Source organism: Eucyclogobius newberryi, unplaced genomic scaffold (assembly GCF_026437365.1).
Source record: "Eucyclogobius newberryi isolate DKJ021-1_F unplaced genomic scaffold, fEucNew1.0.hap1 SCAF_2, whole genome shotgun sequence".
Lineage (NCBI taxonomy): Eukaryota > Metazoa > Chordata > Actinopteri > Gobiiformes > Gobiidae > Eucyclogobius > Eucyclogobius newberryi.
Window position 1 is genome coordinate 21,598,284 of NW_027315834.1, and position 20,554 is coordinate 21,618,837.

The 20,554-nt window shown below is 38.6% G+C and overlaps 3 protein-coding genes and 1 long non-coding RNA gene across 11 annotated transcripts in view; 2 read left to right on the plus strand and 2 right to left on the minus strand.

Annotated features, from left to right (window-relative positions):
- The window catches only part of mast4 (microtubule associated serine/threonine kinase family member 4), a 31,847-nt gene extending 24,683 nt beyond the window's left edge, over positions 1–7,164 (minus strand). For all 5 annotated transcript variants that reach the window (XM_072454435.1, XM_072454434.1, XM_072454433.1 and 2 more), the window contains exons 1-2: positions 6,943–7,164; positions 195–348 (exon numbers count right to left, since the gene is read on the minus strand). In XM_072454435.1, coding sequence (XP_072310536.1) covers positions 195–348; positions 6,943–7,149 — 361 coding nt within the window. In that variant the 5' untranslated portion in view covers positions 7,150–7,164. The remainder of the gene's footprint in view (positions 1–194; positions 349–6,942) is intronic.
- Positions 7,165–9,829: 2,665 nt separating this feature from the next.
- On the plus strand, positions 9,830–10,450 carry LOC140368251 (uncharacterized). The gene is made up of 3 exons (XR_011928152.1): positions 9,830–9,990; positions 10,209–10,259; positions 10,348–10,450. It is a non-coding gene; the product is annotated as an uncharacterized lncRNA (long non-coding RNA).
- A 500-nt stretch (positions 10,451–10,950) lies between these two features.
- LOC140367146 (oncostatin-M-specific receptor subunit beta) lies at positions 10,951–15,331 on the plus strand. The gene is made up of 11 exons (XM_072453496.1): positions 10,951–10,957; positions 10,990–10,997; positions 11,028–11,154; positions 11,237–11,325; positions 11,949–12,156; positions 13,339–13,524; positions 13,601–13,732; positions 13,798–13,959; positions 14,023–14,173; positions 14,416–14,497; positions 14,575–15,331. Exons 1-11 carry the CDS (start codon positions 10,951–10,953, stop codon positions 14,977–14,979), a joined length of 1,557 nt encoding a protein of 518 aa, XP_072309597.1. The 3' UTR covers positions 14,980–15,331.
- Positions 15,332–15,982: 651 nt separating this feature from the next.
- On the minus strand, positions 15,983–20,529 carry srek1 (splicing regulatory glutamine/lysine-rich protein 1). 4 transcript variants are annotated; one of them, XM_072454445.1, is made up of 12 exons: positions 20,203–20,333; positions 19,963–20,096; positions 18,432–19,239; positions 17,997–18,112; positions 17,773–17,919; positions 17,514–17,692; positions 17,305–17,435; positions 17,146–17,239; positions 16,985–17,077; positions 16,671–16,742; positions 16,453–16,564; positions 15,983–16,188 (listed from the first exon to the last, which is right to left on the minus strand). In XM_072454445.1, the coding sequence occupies exons 3-12, from the start codon at positions 18,460–18,462 to the stop codon at positions 16,045–16,047; spliced, it is 1,119 nt and encodes a 372-aa protein (XP_072310546.1). In that variant the 5' UTR covers positions 18,463–19,239; positions 19,963–20,096; positions 20,203–20,333; the 3' UTR covers positions 15,983–16,044. The 4 variants fall into 4 exon arrangements, with proteins under 4 accessions (XP_072310546.1, XP_072310544.1, XP_072310545.1 ...); XM_072454443.1 differs by lacking the exon at positions 18,432–19,239 and having other exon boundaries at positions 20,203–20,529; XM_072454444.1 differs by lacking the exon at positions 18,432–19,239 and having other exon boundaries at positions 16,985–17,074; positions 20,203–20,528.
- Between the last annotated feature and the right edge of the window lie 25 nt (positions 20,530–20,554).

The window sequence follows — 20,554 nt, forward strand, 5'->3', positions numbered from 1 at the left end:
TGAGGCAAGCAATGGCACTAACTTCCTCCTCTGGGAAAGTTAGCCTCAGGCCAGGGTCGTAACCAAGTTCACATACAAAGAATAATTCTAAACTTCACTGAATATACAGGTAAATGTGCATTATAAAGAGCTTTTCAATAAGAATAAACAAGATGTGCTTAAAGACAGAGGGGGTTTGTCTATGACTTAATCACCTGTAAGTCCACCCCCGAGGCTCCTCCTGCGTATGTTTGTCCCATCTTCACTCAGGTAGCGCTTCAGTTTCAGGGCAGGGTTTAATCCTATGGTGAGGTCAGGATTACTGTACTTCCGCAGTGATGAGAGAGGAGGAAACAAGATGTGGTCCATCTGAAGAAAATGGAAAGAAGAAAGTTAAACCTGGGCTTACACGACAGTTTGGAGAAATAAATCTTTTATACGACACTGACTCTCTTGTTTATGATCATGAAATCACTGTTGAAAGCCATTTCTATTTTGTTATTAAAAGAAAAAAAATATAATATATTCCTCTTTACTTCAAAAGACTACTCTTTCCTGACCACTCTGGACATGTTTGGGTCATTGACATGATCAAAGATCAATGTTTTTTTCCCAGAATCTGGAAAGTCCTCTTTTTAAGCATTTTACGGTTCCAAATTTCCCTGGATGAAACAAAATTACATTCTAATATCCATCTTTTGGTTTTCTAAATAATCACTTTAAACTTCAGTTTAAACTCGACATGAAAAGTACAATAACAAACAAACAAACTAATCTCTTAAACATAACACAATTTCAGACAATCAGAAGTGTATGATTTGAGGCTTGTCACTGGTCACATTTACATGCCCAGTAAAGTCAGATAACCTAATCAGAGCTGATTTTTGATGTGATTTTATGCACAAAGGAAATCATCTGATCACAAAAGCCGCCTGGTGACCTGAGTCAGTTCATTTGTGTATTTTTAACTGTTGTATTTTACGACCATACAATGAATTTAAGAATAACAATTTTAAAAACTGTAATATCTTGTCTTTAATGTTTGTTTTGCAGTATTAGTTTGCCCTTTTGTGAAGAACCTTACTTTTAAAACTTTTAAAACAGATGTGAACCATCTCCAGGTGTAACGGTTTATTGAAATGTTCTAGTATCTGATTTTTGATACTTTTCACTAGTATCAAAACTAGATACTCACTTGAACAAGTATCAACACTAAAATCATATTGAGCTTTATCAGAACTAGAACTTGACTAAAAAAGAAATGCAGCAGTTTAAAAACTTAAGGGTTAGGGTTATAGGCTTATAGTACATTACTTTATTTTAGGCAACATGAGACACTGGGGCCAATGCTGGGTCTAAATAACCAAAATAATAATGTGGGACCTCATCTTACAGATGAAAACATGATTGGCCAGTGGTGCTTCTCCTGATTGGGTGCTCTGGACCTTTAAAAGCCTGGCTCAGAGCCAGGGCAGTGGGCGGGACACAGCAGGTAAGAGGATCTTGGCAGCGTTCTCTGCCCTTTCACCCGCCATTTCTGCCTAAGGCGGACGACCAGCTGAGCTCTGAGAAAATGTCAGTTGTGACCTCCCTGCCTCCTCCATCGGCCCCTCTCTGTGGACAGTACCATCAAGCTCATGTTTTCAAAGCACAACAAAGCATAAGGCAGACAATTTCACGTAGCATCAGCTTGCATTTACCAACCAAAGGATCGGCCTGCGGCTTTGTGAGCTTTTCAATGTGCCCCTAAGCAAGGCCCGTCACCATAACAAGTTGCGTATACTACTACAGAAAAATATCACAATAAACTATAATATTGAAACAACGTTATGCCACTTTTGTAAATGTAGAATGTTTTTTTTTTAATACATGCAGTGCAATAAAGAAAAAACTGAATGGAACCCTTTCAGACTTATTTAGTATCTAGAACTGGTCATAGAAGTTACTTATTCAATAATCTATAGTTCAAAGCTGCAAAAAAAAATGAACACAAAATTCTCCATTTGCAAAAAACTAAATTTGCATCCGATAGATAAATATTGAGCCACTCCCAAAATTGCATTCCAGCCATTATTTATTTAAGTTGACAGGCCTGGAGGACATTTACAAAACAAACATGTTGTCAAGACATATGTGGCCTGTGATACTATGTTCATCCGCTCTGTCAAACTAAACACACCGTTTTCCCAAGTGCTTTCTACCCCCGCTACCCTTTCTCAATACTTCCTGTCTCTCAGAAACATTTACACACAGTCCCGTCTTCCGAAAAGCCTACAAGTCAATTACACAACGACAAGGCAAGCTGAACAAAAACGAGAGCCCGTGTAGAGCAGAACAAACACCATCCTGACCAGAAACATTCAATCACGATTCCTCCGAGTGGCCTCATTACTAGAGCAACACACTACTTGAGGTTCAAGTGGCCCGCGTCGTCATTACATCACATTTATTTAGAAAAAAAAAAAACAGCTTCATTAGCATGTACTTCTAGAGCCTTGAAAAAAATAAAAAAATAAACAGTTCGTCAAATGAAATTGTTATGTTAATATATGACCAAACGTCATACTTCATATGTAGCTCCCAGTCTCATTTTTATTATTATTACTTTACGTTTGATGATGCGATTTATTTACTTGTACAAACAGTAACAAGTCACATACTCTAGTATTTGTTATCATCATTTGTCATTTCCTATCCTGGGCCCTCAAGCAAAAAGACACATGTGTGAGTGCACTATGTAAACACTTGAACTATTTCAGCTGCAGTGGACCATGTTCCACGTGACTCGCCTCCTCCCAAATGACTGACGCACATTTTGTCCTGAGAAGCCTCTTTACTGAAGATGTTTACACATTCAAGATAATGTTTCTCACACAAAATCTGTTTTTTATTACTATATTAGATCATAATCACATATATTGTTAAGAAGCATAAAGCTAAAAGAGCTGTATTTCCTGCATTATCTATTCAGTGAATATAAAGTCCACATAAGTCTCTACTGAGACATATTTTCTTGCCAGTGGGTCCAGCTGGAAACCTAACATTATTCAGTGCCTCAGAGCATTTTCACCAGTAAACCCTACCAGCATTGATAAATATTCAAACTCTTTACCTTGTTTTCTGCTGATGCGTTGCATAGACAGACATATCTACCCAGTGACATCTTCTTTAAATGTAACAGGAGTAATCTATCAGTTTGATCTTACTTATAATAAAAAGGCGAAGAACCAAGGGCAGCCATCAAGTCAAAAATCAAAGATAGCCCACAGAAAGGTGCAGTCTGCGAGTGGGAGTCAGAAGAGCATTAGCAGTTAATCCTCTTAGGCACAAACCTACACCTGATGGCTTCCTACTTACAGAGATGGCTCTGGATTTACAAGCCCAAAACAAAGTTGTCACAACAAGTGCCTGGCAAGAAGGTTAAAGATTCAAATCAGCAAACATTGGTAAACAATCTAATGAGGTCCTGCCTCAGTCGACAGGAAACAAGACAATTTCCACAAATATAGATGCTTACTGAACAGCAGTTTTTTTTTCTTTCTTTTTTTCCTGGCGTCTCATGATCCTCAGAGGAAAAGTACATACGACCAAATATAGAGGAAAGTGCAATACCCAGAGGTGTTTGTCCCAACAATGCGCTTCAGTTACAGTAAACCACTCTTTCATTTTATACTTAGGGGTCATACTGTCCGTCATACTGTGGATAAAAACAGAACCTGACCCTATTGCATTCATTTAGAGCTGGACAAAAAAAAGACACTGGTTAATGATCTGTGTGTAGTATAATATGGTGGAGATGCTGCAATCAATTTTAACATTGGATAAACAACCATTTAAATCAATCAAATTTAAGGAACTTGAAATTAAGATTAATTACAGTATAGAAAATACAAGATGGCTGTAACATGCCAAATGAAAAATCTAACTATCCAGTCCAAGTTCACATAAGGTGAACTCTGAGTCAGTATTTGGCTAATATAATCCAAACATTAAAGACGAATCGACTGATAGTGACGAGGACATAGCAAACTAAAACATTTGCAAACATATTCTGCCACAAGGGCCAAGTAGATGAATTTATAATAAGTAATAGAGTTCAACATTTACATTATATCAGGGCATTGAGCATTAGCAGTGGCTACTTTAGAGAGTAAATGCAGGATTCATTGTCAACAACAAATGCCTGGAAGCAGTAAAGAACGCAGCTAATGCAGATGGAAGTGACCGGTTTGTGTTATGAATGACTCTGTACCTGTAGATCAGTTACGACAAGCTAAATAAAGTGTGACAAAAACACGAAAGTCAAAAACAAATCCAAAAACGATATATTTGTTTTACTTAACATGATGATCTAATGTTGTGCTCAAATGAAATAATCTCATTTTCACTGCCCACAGAGTTTTAGGCCTGTGTCAGTACAGAAACTTCAGTGAAGACTCATGACCTAAAAAAGCTTTGGTAAACGCGAGTGCAGTGCTGCACACGCATGAAATGTGCCTGTGCTAAGTACGGAGCTAGAGTGACACCTGAGCTGCACTTTGATGACATCACTGAGTTCTCTGAAGAACTGCTTAAACTACAACAGTAGAAATTATAGAGGTCAGCGTGTCCTGTCTGACCCCAGCTCACTCGTTTTATCATTATTCAAACTCAAAGACGACATATTCTGTTTTTGTCTGCAATACAGTTATAATCTATGACACCCATGGATACCAGTCGACATCCTGTCATTAAGCAGGAAGCATCTCACTCTTCTGTGCTCACTCTGATGGAGCTGCCAGCTAATGTTTTTAGCACTCTCTAAATTATTTCAAACTTCCGAATAATGACATTTCAGAGGAATATTGTGGTAGTAGTTTAAATTACATTATGATTTCATGTTGGGCAAAGAAGGTCCCATTACCATTTAAAAATAAATGTCCGTGTATGCAGACAAGACAAATAAACAGAGACCCATCTGGAAGGGAGAGAGAGCCCAAAATGATCAGCGATAACCCCTTTTAACAAGTCCCAGGGGCCCCAATCAGCAGGTTCAGCTTACAAATAAAATACCATAAACTCAACAAATGGGGAGCAGGTTTTATAGCTGCAAAACTAGTCGAGACAAGATAAATGGTTTCCATTTGCATCAGTGACATTGTGATTTCAATATAATTTTAAATCATAATTCAACCCCACTTATTTCAGAACTGCACCAGCCCAGCTTTTTCAGCCTGTTACCGTATCTGCCAATATGTAAATAGCAACCAATACCAGAGCCTGAAAATGGCATTTATTTCACACAAAGTTTAATAAAACTGATCCCATTGCATTATAAAACTCCATTATCCTTCAAGCAACAGGACAGCTTTGTAGTAACAACAGTTCAAACATTATGAGACGTTCTGCAGTCAGGTGTTGTATCATTAGCTACATCAATTTATACTGTAGGCCCAAGTTGGATATCGGCTTAATCGATATCCTGGAACTGATATCAGATACCGACAGCGATGGACTACGTGAGTCAGATAAATGAAAGGCATTAGTGTCACAATAATACAATTTCAAACTTAATCAATATTAGAGAATGGGGTTTTCTCCTTTTTAGACAATACAATCTAATTTTCAACACAAAATAATAGTAATGTCTTACATTACCATGTGGCCTTTCAGTAGTTCTGATAAAACCTCAAGGTCATTTAAAAACTGTTCAGGAAAGGTAACATTTTGCTCTGTTAGTGATTGTTTTTGCATTTATATTTGTTCAAATTAGTATCTACCGGTAGTTAGTATTAGCTTTAGTATCAATTGTATTTCACTTTCCATGCTTTTGACAACCCTAAAAAAGGTGTAAACACACGTACTATAAACGTGTAAAGACTTGGATAATGTTGCCACATACAGACTTTTCCTTTGTCCCGATTCTTTTAAGGGAATTACCCAGAATGCATTCTCCCCAGGCTAAAGTCATGTTGCATATGATATGATTTAAAGAAGGCTCAAGCACTTTCCAATTCACCACACCCAGGGTTCATCCAAGCCAGTCCGACCAGTTGGAAGAAAGTGAATCGAACATCACAGAAAAGGCTCACGTTGTGTTGATGGCTTGTCACAGTGTTACGTTTCCCCCGGTCACTAAGAACTGGAATCATTCAGTGTTTCCCTACAATAAATTATAACATGCGAGCTCGCCACACAGAACACACAGAACACACAGAGACACAGAACACACAGAGACACACTCACACAGTACACAAACACACACACACAGTACACACACAGTACACAAACACACACACACAGTACACAAATACACACACACAGTACACAAACACACACACACAGTACACAAACACACACACACACAGTACACAAACACACACACACAGTACACAAACACACAGTACACAAACACACACACACAGTACACAAACACACACACACAGTACACAAACACACACACAGTACACAAACACACACACAGTACACAAACACACACACAGTACACAAACACACACACACACAGTACACAAACAAACACACAAAGTACACAAACAAACACACAGTACACACACACAGTACACAAACACACACACAGTACACAAACACACACACACAGTACACAAACACACACACACACAGTACACAAACAAACACACAGTACACAAACAAACACAAACAGTACACAAACAAACACACACAGTACACAAACACACTCAGTACACACTCAGTACACACTCAGTACACACACAGTACACACACAGTACACACACAGTACACACACAGTACACACACAGTACACACACAGTACACAAATACACACAAAACTATTTGGCTGCTGTTGAGCATTTACAAGCTGTTATTATCTTGAAATCAGGATGTTTATATCACACATAACATGAAATGCCAGTAGCACAAGTTCAGTCACGCAGAACTTTAGCCCAGCGTGACACTTTGGGCTACGTGTTGCTTTTTTCAAATTACCTTTTCATCCTCATCCTCGTCTTCTTCCTCCTGGTCTCGGTCTGGAGCGGTGTCGTTGACGCACTGACAGCTCGCGTCGTGCTCGTCCTCCTCTTCCGTGCATTTGACGTCCAGCTCCGGCGTCAGGTCATCTCCCTCGGACATGGTGTCAGAGCCGGACGAGGAGCGACTCTCCTCGGCGGCGGCGGCACCGTCTTCCTGCTCCATGTGAGTTGCCCCGGTCCCGGAACGTCGGACAAGAGCCAGCGACGCACGCGGCGCTAATGAGAGCCCCGCCACACCTGTCCACTAAAACTGCCCTGACCACTCACAAGGACGTACATGTTCCTCTAGGTAGAATGACACAAACACTCGTAAAACGTAACAAACGCAAAAAAAAAACTGTGACTGCATTGCGCCAGACACACACTCACGCACACACTCACGCACACACTCACGCACACACTCACGCACACACACACGCGCGCGCTAGACTTGTTTGTGGCTAAGTTTGCGCGCTCCAGCTGGTTTTACGCATGGCGCGAGGAGCATGTTGCGCTGGTTTTACTGCGTGCGCGTGGGACACTGCTCACGAGTGTCCCGCCCACAACCAGTGAAGGAGAACCAATCACATGGCCCGCGTCCCAAAGCAAAACACGCCATTGGTCCGTCATCTTAAATACTAATGAGAATGATAATAACAACGTCGAGACTTTCTAGAAGCGGTGTAAGTTTTGTGATGATATTTGCATTTGCAAATGAACAATGTCTCGGAAGCTTTTTGGGGACTGACGGCATCAAATGTGCTAATGTAATGCACTATTTTCAGTACAAACATGGTTATTACAGGTATATTGTCACGCTGAATATGAATAGCAATGAGCTCTCTTGAACCATAAAAACAAGCAATTATCATGAGTGAAACAGCCCTCACCCAGTTTCACCTTTCTTCTTAAACGCTGACTTTCTGATGTTCTCCAGATAGAGCTTATTAACTTAAGTCTGTTGTACACTGATAAGAGCCATGCGGACTGGGGCTCAGGAGTAAACCTAACTAACATGGCCTTCATAGTTCTGGTCTCTGCATTAAATAGGCAATGCCCGGACCTCCAACCTATTTTATATAAAGATCTGTGCTTTCTGGAGACAATGTTTGGCCTGACATCTTTGTTGAAAGATGGCACTGCTTCTCCTTTAAAGTGTGGCCTTGATGAGCAACCTGAATCATTAAACAAACTACACGTGTTTGAATGTTTTGTTGTTAGTAGAGGGGGAAGTACAGTAGTAAATTGATTAAAACAACAACAATCTGGAATTTTAAATCTATTACCATCTAATTAATTTGAGTATGTGACTTCCCAAAACACTGTTTGTGTGGAGTAGCGGCATCTAGTGGTGGTTTAGTGTAAACTCTGACATCAAAGGTGCTGTAGATCAAAGAGTAGCTCAATAAACAGTAGCTCAGTGAATAATGTGTCACAAACAAGTTTATTACAAAATTATTAATTAGCGTATAGTTTTATTTTCTGAAATGTAGAGGACAATTCTGACATAATGAGGCCAAGATAATTCCTCCATCATTTAATCTAATTTTTACTTCTTTTTTTTCCCCCTCACAACGTTTTTTAATAAGAAAAGTTTGACCCATTTACAGGCCTACATAAATGACCTTATTTTATTAATAGTTACCTTAAAGTAATAAGCTTTATGTATTTTTTAAGACCATAACCAATATTTTGTTTTGATAATGTTATCGTATCAATTGTATACAGTATAAAAAAAAGATTATTATCAGCAAAAGAGAACAGCAGAGTATTTAGTTCGATCAAAACAAGCACAAACTTCTATCAATGTTACAACTAAGAACCCACACATGATGTTCCATGTGGCCATCAAAGTGTTTCACGCTGCTGATCTTTGTGATGATAAAACTGGGGAAATTTACAGAGAAACAGATGAGTAGACAGACCTCATTTAACATTAACCAGTAACTTTGCCTGGATCTAAAACATTTAGCTGTTGTCATAATCATTACTTAGTTCTCAAATTGAAGTTATGGACAATAAGAATTAGTGGAAACTGAAGTGAGCTTTCTAAATCATGAAACATTACTCAACAAATGTCAGGCTGAAGGGGCCATGTTGAATAAGATTCAAAATACTGATGTAGAGCATAAAACATTTTGATAAACTTACTAACTGAACTGAGGCGTGAACTTCTGTAAACGTGTTTACATTTAGACATAAAGAGGAACAATCCTTTGAAAGAACTTGTGAATTTACTTGACAGTTTTTTTTGACAGTTTAGGACTAAAATCTTAAAAAACTTAAATTAGCAATAAAGGTAAATTAAGTATGGCCCCAGCAAGTAATACATTGTAATGGGAAGAAAACGATGTGGTTACCGAGTTATGGGCAAAATGATTTGTCAATTGACATTATTACAATACTTTCATTAAAATGTAAGATAGACAAACACATCATAAAGGACAGTCTGCTTTTTAGGTTATCATCTATGTAGGCTTGAACATTGAACAGTTTATACACAGAAAAATAACTTAAGTGCTTTTCTTCTGTACACTTCTAGTGTCAGTAATTCTTAGATATGAAAAAACAACTAGCTGTGTGTACACTTTGCGAGATGATTCAAAATGAAAGGTTTGTTTTCAGTGTTATGTAAATTAATTCTTTGACAGCAAAGGCTGGACCAAATACCAGAGGTAACTCCATAATGTATATAATAATAATATGAATAATAAATATAATATTTGACTGATATTGGATGAATCTGATTAGTTTTGGAGTAAGGAAGTAGACATTTTTAATGATACAGTTTAGACCCATTGGAGTGTACAGAAGTCTCCACCCCTCCAGGGACTATAAAAGCTTCAGTGCCTCGGCCTGAAAGTAAAGGGGTGAAGGAGCACGTGTACAACAAGCTGTGGGTAGAAGAAGCCGCACAGACACTTAAACAGCAGCTCAAAAGACATAAGTCTCTGATGCAGCATGGTGAGCTGTGGATCACAGTGGAGAGTTCACTTTTCACACTTTCTAACCTTGTTCCTTGCAGGTATGTATGCAATTTAAATTATAATTATTATTTAAATTTAATTGGGATTAAAATGAAAAATAAATGTTTACGGTCTACTTTCTAGGCTTTTACTTTTGTTTATTGTTTGTGCTTGTATTTTGAGAAGTCTGACAACTGATGCTTTTCTATCTATATATATACATGACATTTCTTGACATTATATTACTCAGTTATGACCATTCTTGGGTTTGTTTCAGTAAATTGCGACACTTCCTGTACAAATTATCAGCACTGTGAATTTCATCCAGGTAATGAAACTGGCATTGAATCATTGAATTAGTTGCGTCGTCATTCGCAAAAGAGAAAGACTAACCACAAATACTCCTGCTGTTTTAGGTCATAAATTAGACTGTTTTAGTAGGCTAAGTAAAACTGGAAGAAATGCATGGGGATGTCAGTGGCAACCGGGAATCAGTACATCCAAAAAGACCTACACGCTCATCATCATACAACAAGAGTACGTATAGCATCCTTCCCCAAAAATGTACACTATAATAGCATGATAATATTGTCTTCCTACTGATAATATTTTCTTACTGTGTATTGCTTTCAAAAAGTTACTGTACAACCCATGATAACATAACCGGACAATATAAAGGAATTAAAATATTTGAATCCAAGAACATGACGGCTGTGGTTGTGGAAAATCCAGGGTCACAAAACTGCACAAAGGCCATTTTCGAGGGAACGCCGAGGAATCTGTGTAAATGGAACATCTTTCTTGTAAAATATTATTGAAAATACGCTTTCCTCTAGGCGTATACTGTGTGACTGTAAAAAATAATAGTACCTTCGCTTTTCAGTTCGATGTGGTCCTCCAGTGTGGTCCTCCTTTGAGCGCAATTCTAGTGTTCTTGATGTTAAAGTTGGCTGGCTAACGCCCGAAAAGAAATGCATGGGCGATTACACTGTGAGATATAAGGCGATGGATGAAGAGGCATGGAAAGTGAGGAACCCAAACTTTCACTGATGCAAAAGATGAACAAGTGCGCTCATTGTAATTTCTGCTTTTGAAGATACCATCGAGAGGCAGCAGGGTGGACAGATTAAACCCACATTTGATCTACGTGGTGCAGATAAAGTGTGCCCCATACGACAGATGCTCACAGTGCCCCTGGAGTGACTGGTACATTATACCTCCAGGTCTGAGAACGCCCTTGGTCCCGGTCTTACTGTTTAATATTTGCAGTATGTTATAACCGTTTCTCTTTTCAATGTCTCTTAGAATTGAAAACGCAGCCAACTCTCGTCAGCGTTGAAAAAGTAGATCATCCGATTGCGGAAGGCAACCGTTTGGTTTCTCTCACTTGGAAGGTATTTAGTCTTTAACGTTTCAAGCTAACTTAAAGTCCATATGCCACATTAGACGACACTTTTCAGTGCTTAAATATAGGGAATGTGAATAGATTTAAGATTTTGCCAACAATTTTGTCGTTTTTTTCTCCAATTTGGCCATTTTGTGTGACGTTTATGATGTTACTTCCTGGTTTGACATAGGTAGAGGTAATTTCACAACTGTTATCTCGCAACCGTACGGTAAATGAGAGCCAAAATCCATTTAAATCACGTAATTGTTCTTATTTGACAAATAATTACATCTGACAACACATTTTGATAATTTATTGTTTTAACTGTCATGAAAAGGCATGCAAATCTTCACTGCATCTTTTTTGACGGCACGTCGCTTTTTGATGACATACGTGGAGGTATTCTGTCGTAGAACTCCACCTCCTGTGATTCTCAAACGTAACCTAATCCTTTAATTTGTCAAATTGTCTTCCAAAACTGCAAACTTGACTGATGAAAAACGATGATAATTATTTACTACAGGTGCTCTCTCACAAACAACGACAACAGTAGAAAAAAAAGAAAAGAAACATGAGAAACTGTCTCACAGGCTTTAATCTCACTAATAATACTCAATCATCATCCGTCAGGCTGAGGAAACAGAACGGCCCCATGGGTACTTTGTGAGCCTTCAGAAAGCCTCCAGGGAGCCGCCAAGTGAGGGCTTTAACACCAGCGCCGGCGCCATCACGCTCCTCCTGTCCTGCTCCGCGTACATCCTAAACATCAGAGCCTTCAACAACGTCAGCGTCTCCCCAGCGCTCGGACAGACCATAACGAGCTGTGAGGGAGCAACAAGTGAGCATTCTCCCAGCACCAAACACGAAAAACAACAACAAGATGCACTGTGGAACTTTTCTGTGGTCGGAAATGCTCTACATGTCATGGAATGTATAATAATAATAATTAATGTCATATTCATGTGCATACAACTGATGTAAATAAGAGTGTTTTTGTTTACCTACTTACCATTAGTATTAGTATTATTTAGTCTTATGCTAGCTATTTTTACTTTACTTTATTTTATTTTATTATTAGTATTTTATTTTATTATTATTTTATTTTTACCTTTATCTTTTTATTTTATTTATTTTATTTATTTTATTTATTTTATTTATTTTATTTATTTTATTTATTTTATTTATTTTATTTATTTTATTTATTTTATTATTTTATTATTTTATTTATTTTATTTATTTCCTCCATTCCCTATTAAGATATGAGAGGAGTTTTTGTTTTTGTTTATAAGAGTTCTTCTATTAAGAGTGTTTTTTCAAACTTCCTATAAGTTATCTGTCCTTTCCTTCTGTATCTACTGCGTTGTAACAACGAAATTTCCCCATTGTGTGGACAATAAAGGAATATCTTATCTTATCTTAATAAATCAATCTCAGCTGTTTGATTTGGCAAAGACAAGCAAACTAACGATTGAATAACATGCGTGGGTTGCCGCTCCACAGATCTGACTTAAGATAAGATAAGATAGCCTTTATTTGTCCACACAATGGGGAAATTTTGGTGTTGCAACACAAGTCGATACAGAAGTAGAAGAACAGATAACTTATAGAAAGCTTTGAAAAAAACACTCTTAATAGAAAAACTCTTATAAACTAAACTCCTATAGACAGAAACTTTTAGCTTGGCCTCACCTAGCTGCCTACCAAATATCAATACTTATAGAGGTATCAAAAAGTCGCGATACTCGTCCAAAAATGTCAATACTTAAAAATTCGCCAAACAAAAAAAACTCATTGGTATCGGCATCGGATCAACATCACGATATTCGCTATGGTTTTACAGTGTATCGGATCAAATGAAAAATAAAATCAGTGGCATCACCCATCCCCAGTGTCACCTGCTGGTCTCCATGGTGATAGACATGTTTAATCCCACAGCGCGGAACAGTCCAGGCACAACAGCCACATCTTTTACACACGCCCCTTTACACACTTTGAACAGCGACATTTGGTTCTGACGTAGGTTGGGACGCCCGGAGGTTAAATGTCACAGTGCATAGCAACACTTCTTTCACTGTCGCTTGGGAGCCGCAGCTCTCGGATCACTACGTCTGCTACTCTGTGGAGTGGAGCCGGAAGAACCAACAGAAAACGGCATATTTATCGTTTTTCGAGGACGAGCAGAGAAACAGGACAGTCGACTTCACAGGTTTGTATAGACGGTGGGCATGCCGAGTGTAAACATCCTAAACGGTCGCATGAATTCACATGTTTTGTACGAGCAGAGCCTTTGGAGCCTTACAGGAGGTACGTCCTCTCTCTCCACACACGAGTGAACAAAGAGACCTGCAACCTCGAACACATCAACGGCAGCGAGAGCACTTTCGGGAGCGTGCCTTTCTATTTCATGGAAGGATGTGAGTAATAAACTGAGCAATCCACAACAAGTTTGACTACTTTAATAATGTATGATTTCCTACAGCACCCATCAGCGCCCCAGCAAACATGAGCTATTACAATGTGACCTCCAGCTCCTTGGGTCTGCAGTGGTCGCCCATCCCAGAAGAAGACCTCCAAGGCTTTCTACTGGGCTACTATGTCTACTACAAAGAATACAAGCAGGATGCGCGCACAGCAGAGAAAGGTGCTTCTTCTTTGGCGTCCAACCATGTTTACATTCATACTTAACCACAAGGTTTTGTTGCAGTTGTCACAGTAGATGCAGACTTGACCAGCTGTGTGGTTAAAGCGCTCAAACCGGACACAGTATACCAAGTTGAGGTTAGCGGGTTCACACGTGCCGGAACAGGAGTAAGAAGCACAGTCTCTTTTAAGACAGATAAGCAAGGTCAGAGAAAGTAATCCATAAATTGCACAGCTTTTGATCTTTGCAAATTATAAATCTGTTGTTTCTTATTTCCCCACAAAGTTTATGCGAAAGATCGTTCCATTATATATGTCTTTGTTGCTTCAATTATACTGATGATTGTGACGTGTCCAATATTACAAAGGTAGGCCTATACTTATGCAGTTCTACATGTGCTAATCCCCTTTTCTTGTATTGGGAATGTAGTTTGTAATGAATGCTTTTGAATTGTAGCACTAAAGCAATCTTTTGGCCGAGCATTCCGAACCCGGAGAACAGCAATGTTATTAAAAAAATAGAGAAATCTTGTGAGATTGTGAGTATCAGAACATATTACTGAGCGTGGAAAACGTATGTGAAATAAATGCAGATTTATTTATTTATTTTCCTTAGGAACTACTGGAACCTCTTCAAACTTTGAAAGTGGAAGAGTGGCATACAAACGGCTTACAATTTATTGAAGAAGAAACTGTTGTCCGTCTTTCCTTACCAAATCTCTTTGCTGCTGAGAAAAAAGAGGGTTTGACGCTTGAGGATGTTCAAGAGGACACAATCAAAGACATGTTAGATCCACCTGCACTTCTTGACCTGGATGGACTTCCAAATCCTCTGACTGCCTTCACTTGTGGATATACTACTTTAGAAATGTTTCAGCAAAATGTGACATTTCAGTGCAGCCAGACTATAAGTCAAGAAGCCGAAGATCAAATGCAGGATGAAATCAAACCAGTTGTTGACTATATAAGACAGTTAAGCTCAACCCCGTCTTTTGATTTGTCCAAGACTGTGAACTTTTAATGTGACGCACTTATTGACTTTTACATAAAACCACCAGGCAACACAGGAGACCTTTGGTAATGCCAATGTGTGAGGAGCTGGAAATAACTTACGGTAACTGAACATGAAGTTAGTGTTTCTGTTTCGGGGGTGTTTGACAAGAGTCAAGGCTCGCCAGCAATCGCTATAAAAACATGAATATAAAAACTGTTTGGAAAAAACAAACAAATGTTGAGCTTAAATTACAGGCTATTTTACAGATGATGATTTTGGGTGTTGTTAAAGCAGGTAAATATTTAGTTTACTTTAGGCAATAAAGTAAAATACTAGCGGAAATGTACTCAAATACAAAGTCATTCACACATTACAATAACACTGGCAAAACCTTTTTGTAAAGTGTTTTTTTAATTTAATTATGTACAGACTGGTCTAGGACAGGTGCTTATTGCATCTCTGTCCTGACCTTTAAGTTTATTCCACATTGTTATATTCTATATAATAAAAATACTAACATAAAATATTAAATAGATAAATCTATTATATATTACAGCAAATACTACATTAATGGAAAGTCTAATTGAAATAAAAACAAAGAATAACAAAGCAGCAACTTTTATGTCATAATGTAACCACATTTCTGTATACAGTAACATTATAAAAAAAAAACACTTGAAAAGATAGGCCTCAAACATATTACAGATTATGATTCAAGTAGTGTCACAATACTAAAACAAATTATAAATGTTTTTTTTTTTTCAGTATTTCAGAAATCTACTATAGATTTTCAAAGTGCACTTTAAAACTTGTCCGCACTTGTCTGCTTGTTGACAGTGCAAATATCAAAATAATACAAGAAAAAATATAGATATATACTGACGATAGTCAGAGCTACCATTATAACTTGAGTGCAAAGGTTCATTTCCATGTCATGACTGATGCAGAATCCAATTGAGGACGAGTAAGAAGGAAAGTTAATTCCATTTTCCTCAATTTAAAAAATCTTTGAAATAGACTTTGAAAAAAAAAAAGGGTAAAATCCGGAAAACAGACCAGTAATGCACACATCATGCGTTACCATGGTGATAGTCACACAGCCATAGACGCGTGAGGTTTCCTGTAGCTGCCATTGTGCTGGGTGAGTGGAGATGATGCACCTTCACTAGGAGTGGACGAGGCTTCTCTGTCACTTATATATGCTCTCTTTTTCTCCCGTTTAGAAGATCGTTCTGCCTGAAAGATAACTTTCATCAAATAGCTGCAATGGAACCATGTGATTTAAATATTAAAAACAAAAGAAATATTAACAGCTTTGATGAGCAATTCTAAAGTAATTTCCTCAGTCGAATATAGAAGAATGTGTGACATGCATATAATTTGCATCAGTGCAAAACTGTCACCCAACCTTCAAATATGACAATACATTGAAACAGCTCATGTAGATTATTATGTGGCACTGTATAGTGTGGTTTGAATTGGATGTGTTGGTAAGGGCACCTTCACTGACTTCCTCTTGCTCTTTAGCGTGACCCCATCTTTGCAGTTTCTTTTTGTAGAGTTCTTTTCTTTTCTTTCTCTACTTCGTTCCCTCTTTCTCTCTTTTTTACTTCTGAAGTGTCAGAAAACAATGATAAAAGGAACAATAGAGTTAAGTACCATATAAATATACCCTGTGACCAACAGTAGCATTTTTAATTATGAAATGAATAATGTACCTTTTGAGAGATGGTGATGTTGGTTTTCGATGAAGGCTTTGTGACCGCTCCTTGGTCCGCCTCTTCTGACCTCTGTCCAAAGAAAAACAAGGATAGATATCAGGCCTAACTAAGATATTGCTTGTCCAAAATGCCCATGGCAGCAGTGGCTCAGTGGTTAGAGTGTTTGCCCACCAGTCGGCAGGTTGATGACTCAGAATCAGAAGACGCTTTTGACAACACACCACCAATTTCAAATGCAATGAATTTTTAGCCATGTGGAGTTGAAAATGTGATTAACATTACAATGCTTTAACACTTTTCCTGTCACGCACCTAGAACGACAGCGGCCCTTGGAACGAGAGCGCCTCCTGTGGTTGCCCCGAGAACTGTGGGACTCACTGGGCCACACCTTCTGAGATGATCTGCTCCAAAGAAAAACATGCAGTGAAAGCCCCATTCTCACAGAGTCATTGAATAAATTTTTGTAAGTCACCTGTGCTTTGAGCGAGACCTTTTCTTTCGCGGACCAGAACGTGATCGAGAGCGACGTGACCTTCGTGACCAACTGGAGGAACTCTTTTTATTGTCTAATAAACAATATATTAGGTCACGGTCAAGAACTATAGGATGTGTTGCTAAATCAAAGTCTTACCTGGTTCTATAGCAGCAGCAATTGTGGACTGCGCTTCTCTCACTCGTCTCATGACATTTTCAAGCTCCTTCGCGGCGGCCTGGGGTGTCAGTTCAGGGGGCTTTACAATCGCATTGTTTGAATGATTAACCCTTGGCACAAAATGGCAACAGTCAATGTACAGTGAGGTTTTGAATCAGTCATGTATCTTCTAAAAGCATAATATATACTTTAATGGTCTGTCTCCAAACATGACTCCATTGAAAGTGAGGGCTCTGGCCACAGATTCTTGGTCTACAAACTCGACAAACGCAAAGCGGGTGGGCTGAGTCTCATCTCCAGCCATTCGAACAAACTTTACATCCCCCACCTGCTTGAAGAACTCTAGTAGCTGATCAGCCGTAGTGGTCTGGATAAATAGGATTAGTTAATGGCAATGAGCATGATAAGGAACTGATGGTTAGAAATATGCCCAATAAACACATTCACCTGTGAGTTCAAATTGCCAACATATACAGTCCTCCTTATCTCATCAACTTTTGTAGGATCCACATTTCCCATCAGTGGTGGCTGGGATTGCGTTGAAGCGATGGGCTCTAGACAAGGTGACATTCGATTCACAAATGGAAGGTTCAACTGTAGAATATATAAAATGATGCTTCAGACACAGCACACTTTATCAAAAATAAATGAAGCATGTTTATCAGACACACATTTTGAAGAGGAGCAGGAGTTGGGATTGGCAGCAGTCCTCCACCAGAAATCAGACTGGGAATGGGAGTGAAAGGTGCCAAGAGTGACAAGGCCTTTGCCTCTTCTGGTATCTTCCCTGCAGATCAGAACAAAGAGTAAATCAATGTAATCATCAATTTTATCTCTTTGTTTCTTCAATTCCTGCACAATAAGCCCATTGACCTCTAGAGAGAAAGAAAGTGTACATATCTCTGTCTACAAAGTAATAAAATTAAAGTAGGACATACCAAAACCCAAGCATCCTAATTTTTTTAAAACAAAGTATTTTCTGTGTTTAACTGAATAAACTCGACAGGATTTAAATTTGCAAACAAAATAATTAAAGATTATTCTGTTTTCTAAATCAAGAAAAGAAAAGCAATGCAGAGAATAAGTTACTTTGATGTTTGGGTCACCTGTACTGGTAAGATATTGGTCATGAACCATACGATATCAAGCATGGACGCTTTCCCGTGGGGCGATCGTTTCGCAGTGTTGTGCAACACAAGACAACCCCAATGGCTGCATCACTAATAGCACACAGAACATCAGATACAGAGAAGAACAACAAATTTAGGGAAGGTTATCCAGAACTTGAACTGTTTCGCTACATAAAAACAAAAACATTCACGCTTCCTTTTCAGTTAATTTGGTTAAAATATTGCACAACTCAATGCAATAATCGAAAGGGTCAAGGCAGAAGAGAGAATAACTGGTAAATAAACTGTATATAAAAACATGTAGTGCGTTATATGTTATAACAGTAACAGAAAACTAAACTTTAAAAGGGTTTAGGACAATGACCCCGGAGTGGTTAGTAATCCTCATGTTCCATGTTTGATATGCATCCCACTTGTATGCAGCAGTAGCAACCTGAAGAGATCAACCATACACAAGATGCAGCTGCAGCGGAGAGAGAGGGAGTGGGGGTTGGACAATAAAATAAAAAAACAACAAAACAAAATAACAAAACAACACAGTACTGTACTTTCTAGATAGAGACAGTGGAGGGTGGAGAGAATGGGAGAGGATGAAAAAATAATAATAACAAACCAAAATAAATATAATAAATAGAGACAGGTGTCCATCTTGGAAGGCTCAGCGGACTATTCTCCTGGTCACATTCCCCCTTGATGGCTGCGTTGGCCCGATCGGGGATAGAGGCTTGGAAAACAATGCCTGACTCAGGCTAGTGTAGTGTTACAGCTGGGCCAGTCTAGTCATCTGATATGCACACATAATCACACAGAAAAAACATACAAAACCAAATTAATAAACTCAGATCTATCTAGAACAGTGTCACGTGGACAGAAAGCATGTATTCAAGTGCTGACACTATTTTGGGCTGTACAGAATCAGAATCAGATTCAGAAAGGAGATTATTGCCAGGAACTTGCTATGGTATTAAGGTGCGACATACAACAATGAATAATAATAATAATAATAATAATAATAATAATAATAATAATAATAATAATGATAATAGCAAATTATATCAAAAAGGGCATGCATAAAATTTGGAATTTACAAATGAAATAAAATAAATTTGGACTGAATATATATACAATTTACAGTTGGTCAGAATAGTGCAACAGTGAGGAGCAACAGTTCCAGCATAAAGAGTGGGGATACTAAAACAGAAAACAAAAATGGAGGACTACAATAACATTAATTGCTAATATTGACAGACGCTGTCCTGATAAAATTTATCAGGACAGCGTCAATATTAGCAATGAACAGGCATTCCTGCATCTAAAAGCTAAGTATAAAATCAAATCAACAAGGAGATCAGGTTGTTCACCTGAAGATTGTGTTACTCAGTAAATCTGTCACCATTAAGGAATTTATGAATCATCATGAATGACACATTCCTAAATGAACATTATGAATGTGCTCTTTGTTGCAGCATTAATGTCAATGAATGGAAGTGAATGAGGTTTAACTCACCTTCCGCGCAGGGCACCACAATCAAAGCTCTGTCAATAAAAACGGTGTTGGTGAGATGCTGCGCCACACCGACACTAGAGGGGTCCCGAAACTTTATATAGCACACTTTCGACGAGAAGGAGAGAGGAACATTGCTGTGAAGACAGAACACACGTCAAACACCCACTGACACTACCACGTTTACATCACAGAGGCCCGATGAGGATGTTTTACTTCACAGAGGCCGGAGCTCGTTCTTACTCTGGTGGGTAAAGGCGTAGCTCCTCGATGTGTCCCAGAAATCCAAACAAAGTGCGCATTTGTTCGCTGCTCACGGCCGAAGACAGATTTGTAATCTGCACCACCGCTGTGCCGGGGATCCCGCTCATCATTTTGAGTCGTTCTGCGCAATCCGTTATCAAGTGGGGTTTTATATATTCAGCTAATTAATGCTTTGCTCCATGGTACCACCAGGCTTCAAATAGCACACTCGCTCTTTACATTTAGCCTTGGGTGACAATTCGCGTCTAAAAGCTCAACACAACCCTCTATTGCTTTACCTTTGTTACTACAAGATCCAAATCCTGCGCCAGAGCGGAACCATCGAACTATC

Bases quoted from the DNA above. Each gene is read 5' to 3' on its own strand.
- LOC140367146 (XM_072453496.1), top strand. The intron at 11,155-11,236 runs GTCTGAGAACGC...AATGTCTCTTAG, and splicing joins CTGGTACATTATACCTCCAG to AATTGAAAACGCAGCCAACT. The intron at 13,960-14,022 runs GTGCTTCTTCTT...GTTTTGTTGCAG, and splicing joins TGCGCGCACAGCAGAGAAAG to TTGTCACAGTAGATGCAGAC.
- srek1 (XM_072454443.1), bottom strand. From the start codon at position 20,333: ATGATGAGCGGGATCCCCGGCACAGCGGTGGTGCAGATTACAAATCTG. The intron at 17,693-17,772 runs GTGAATGTGTTT...CTATTTATCCAG, and splicing joins TTGGCAATTTGAACTCACAG to ACCACTACGGCTGATCAGCT. The intron at 16,743-16,984 runs GTGCGTGACAGG...TTCTTTGGACAG, and splicing joins AAGGGCCGCTGTCGTTCTAG to AGGTCAGAAGAGGCGGACCA.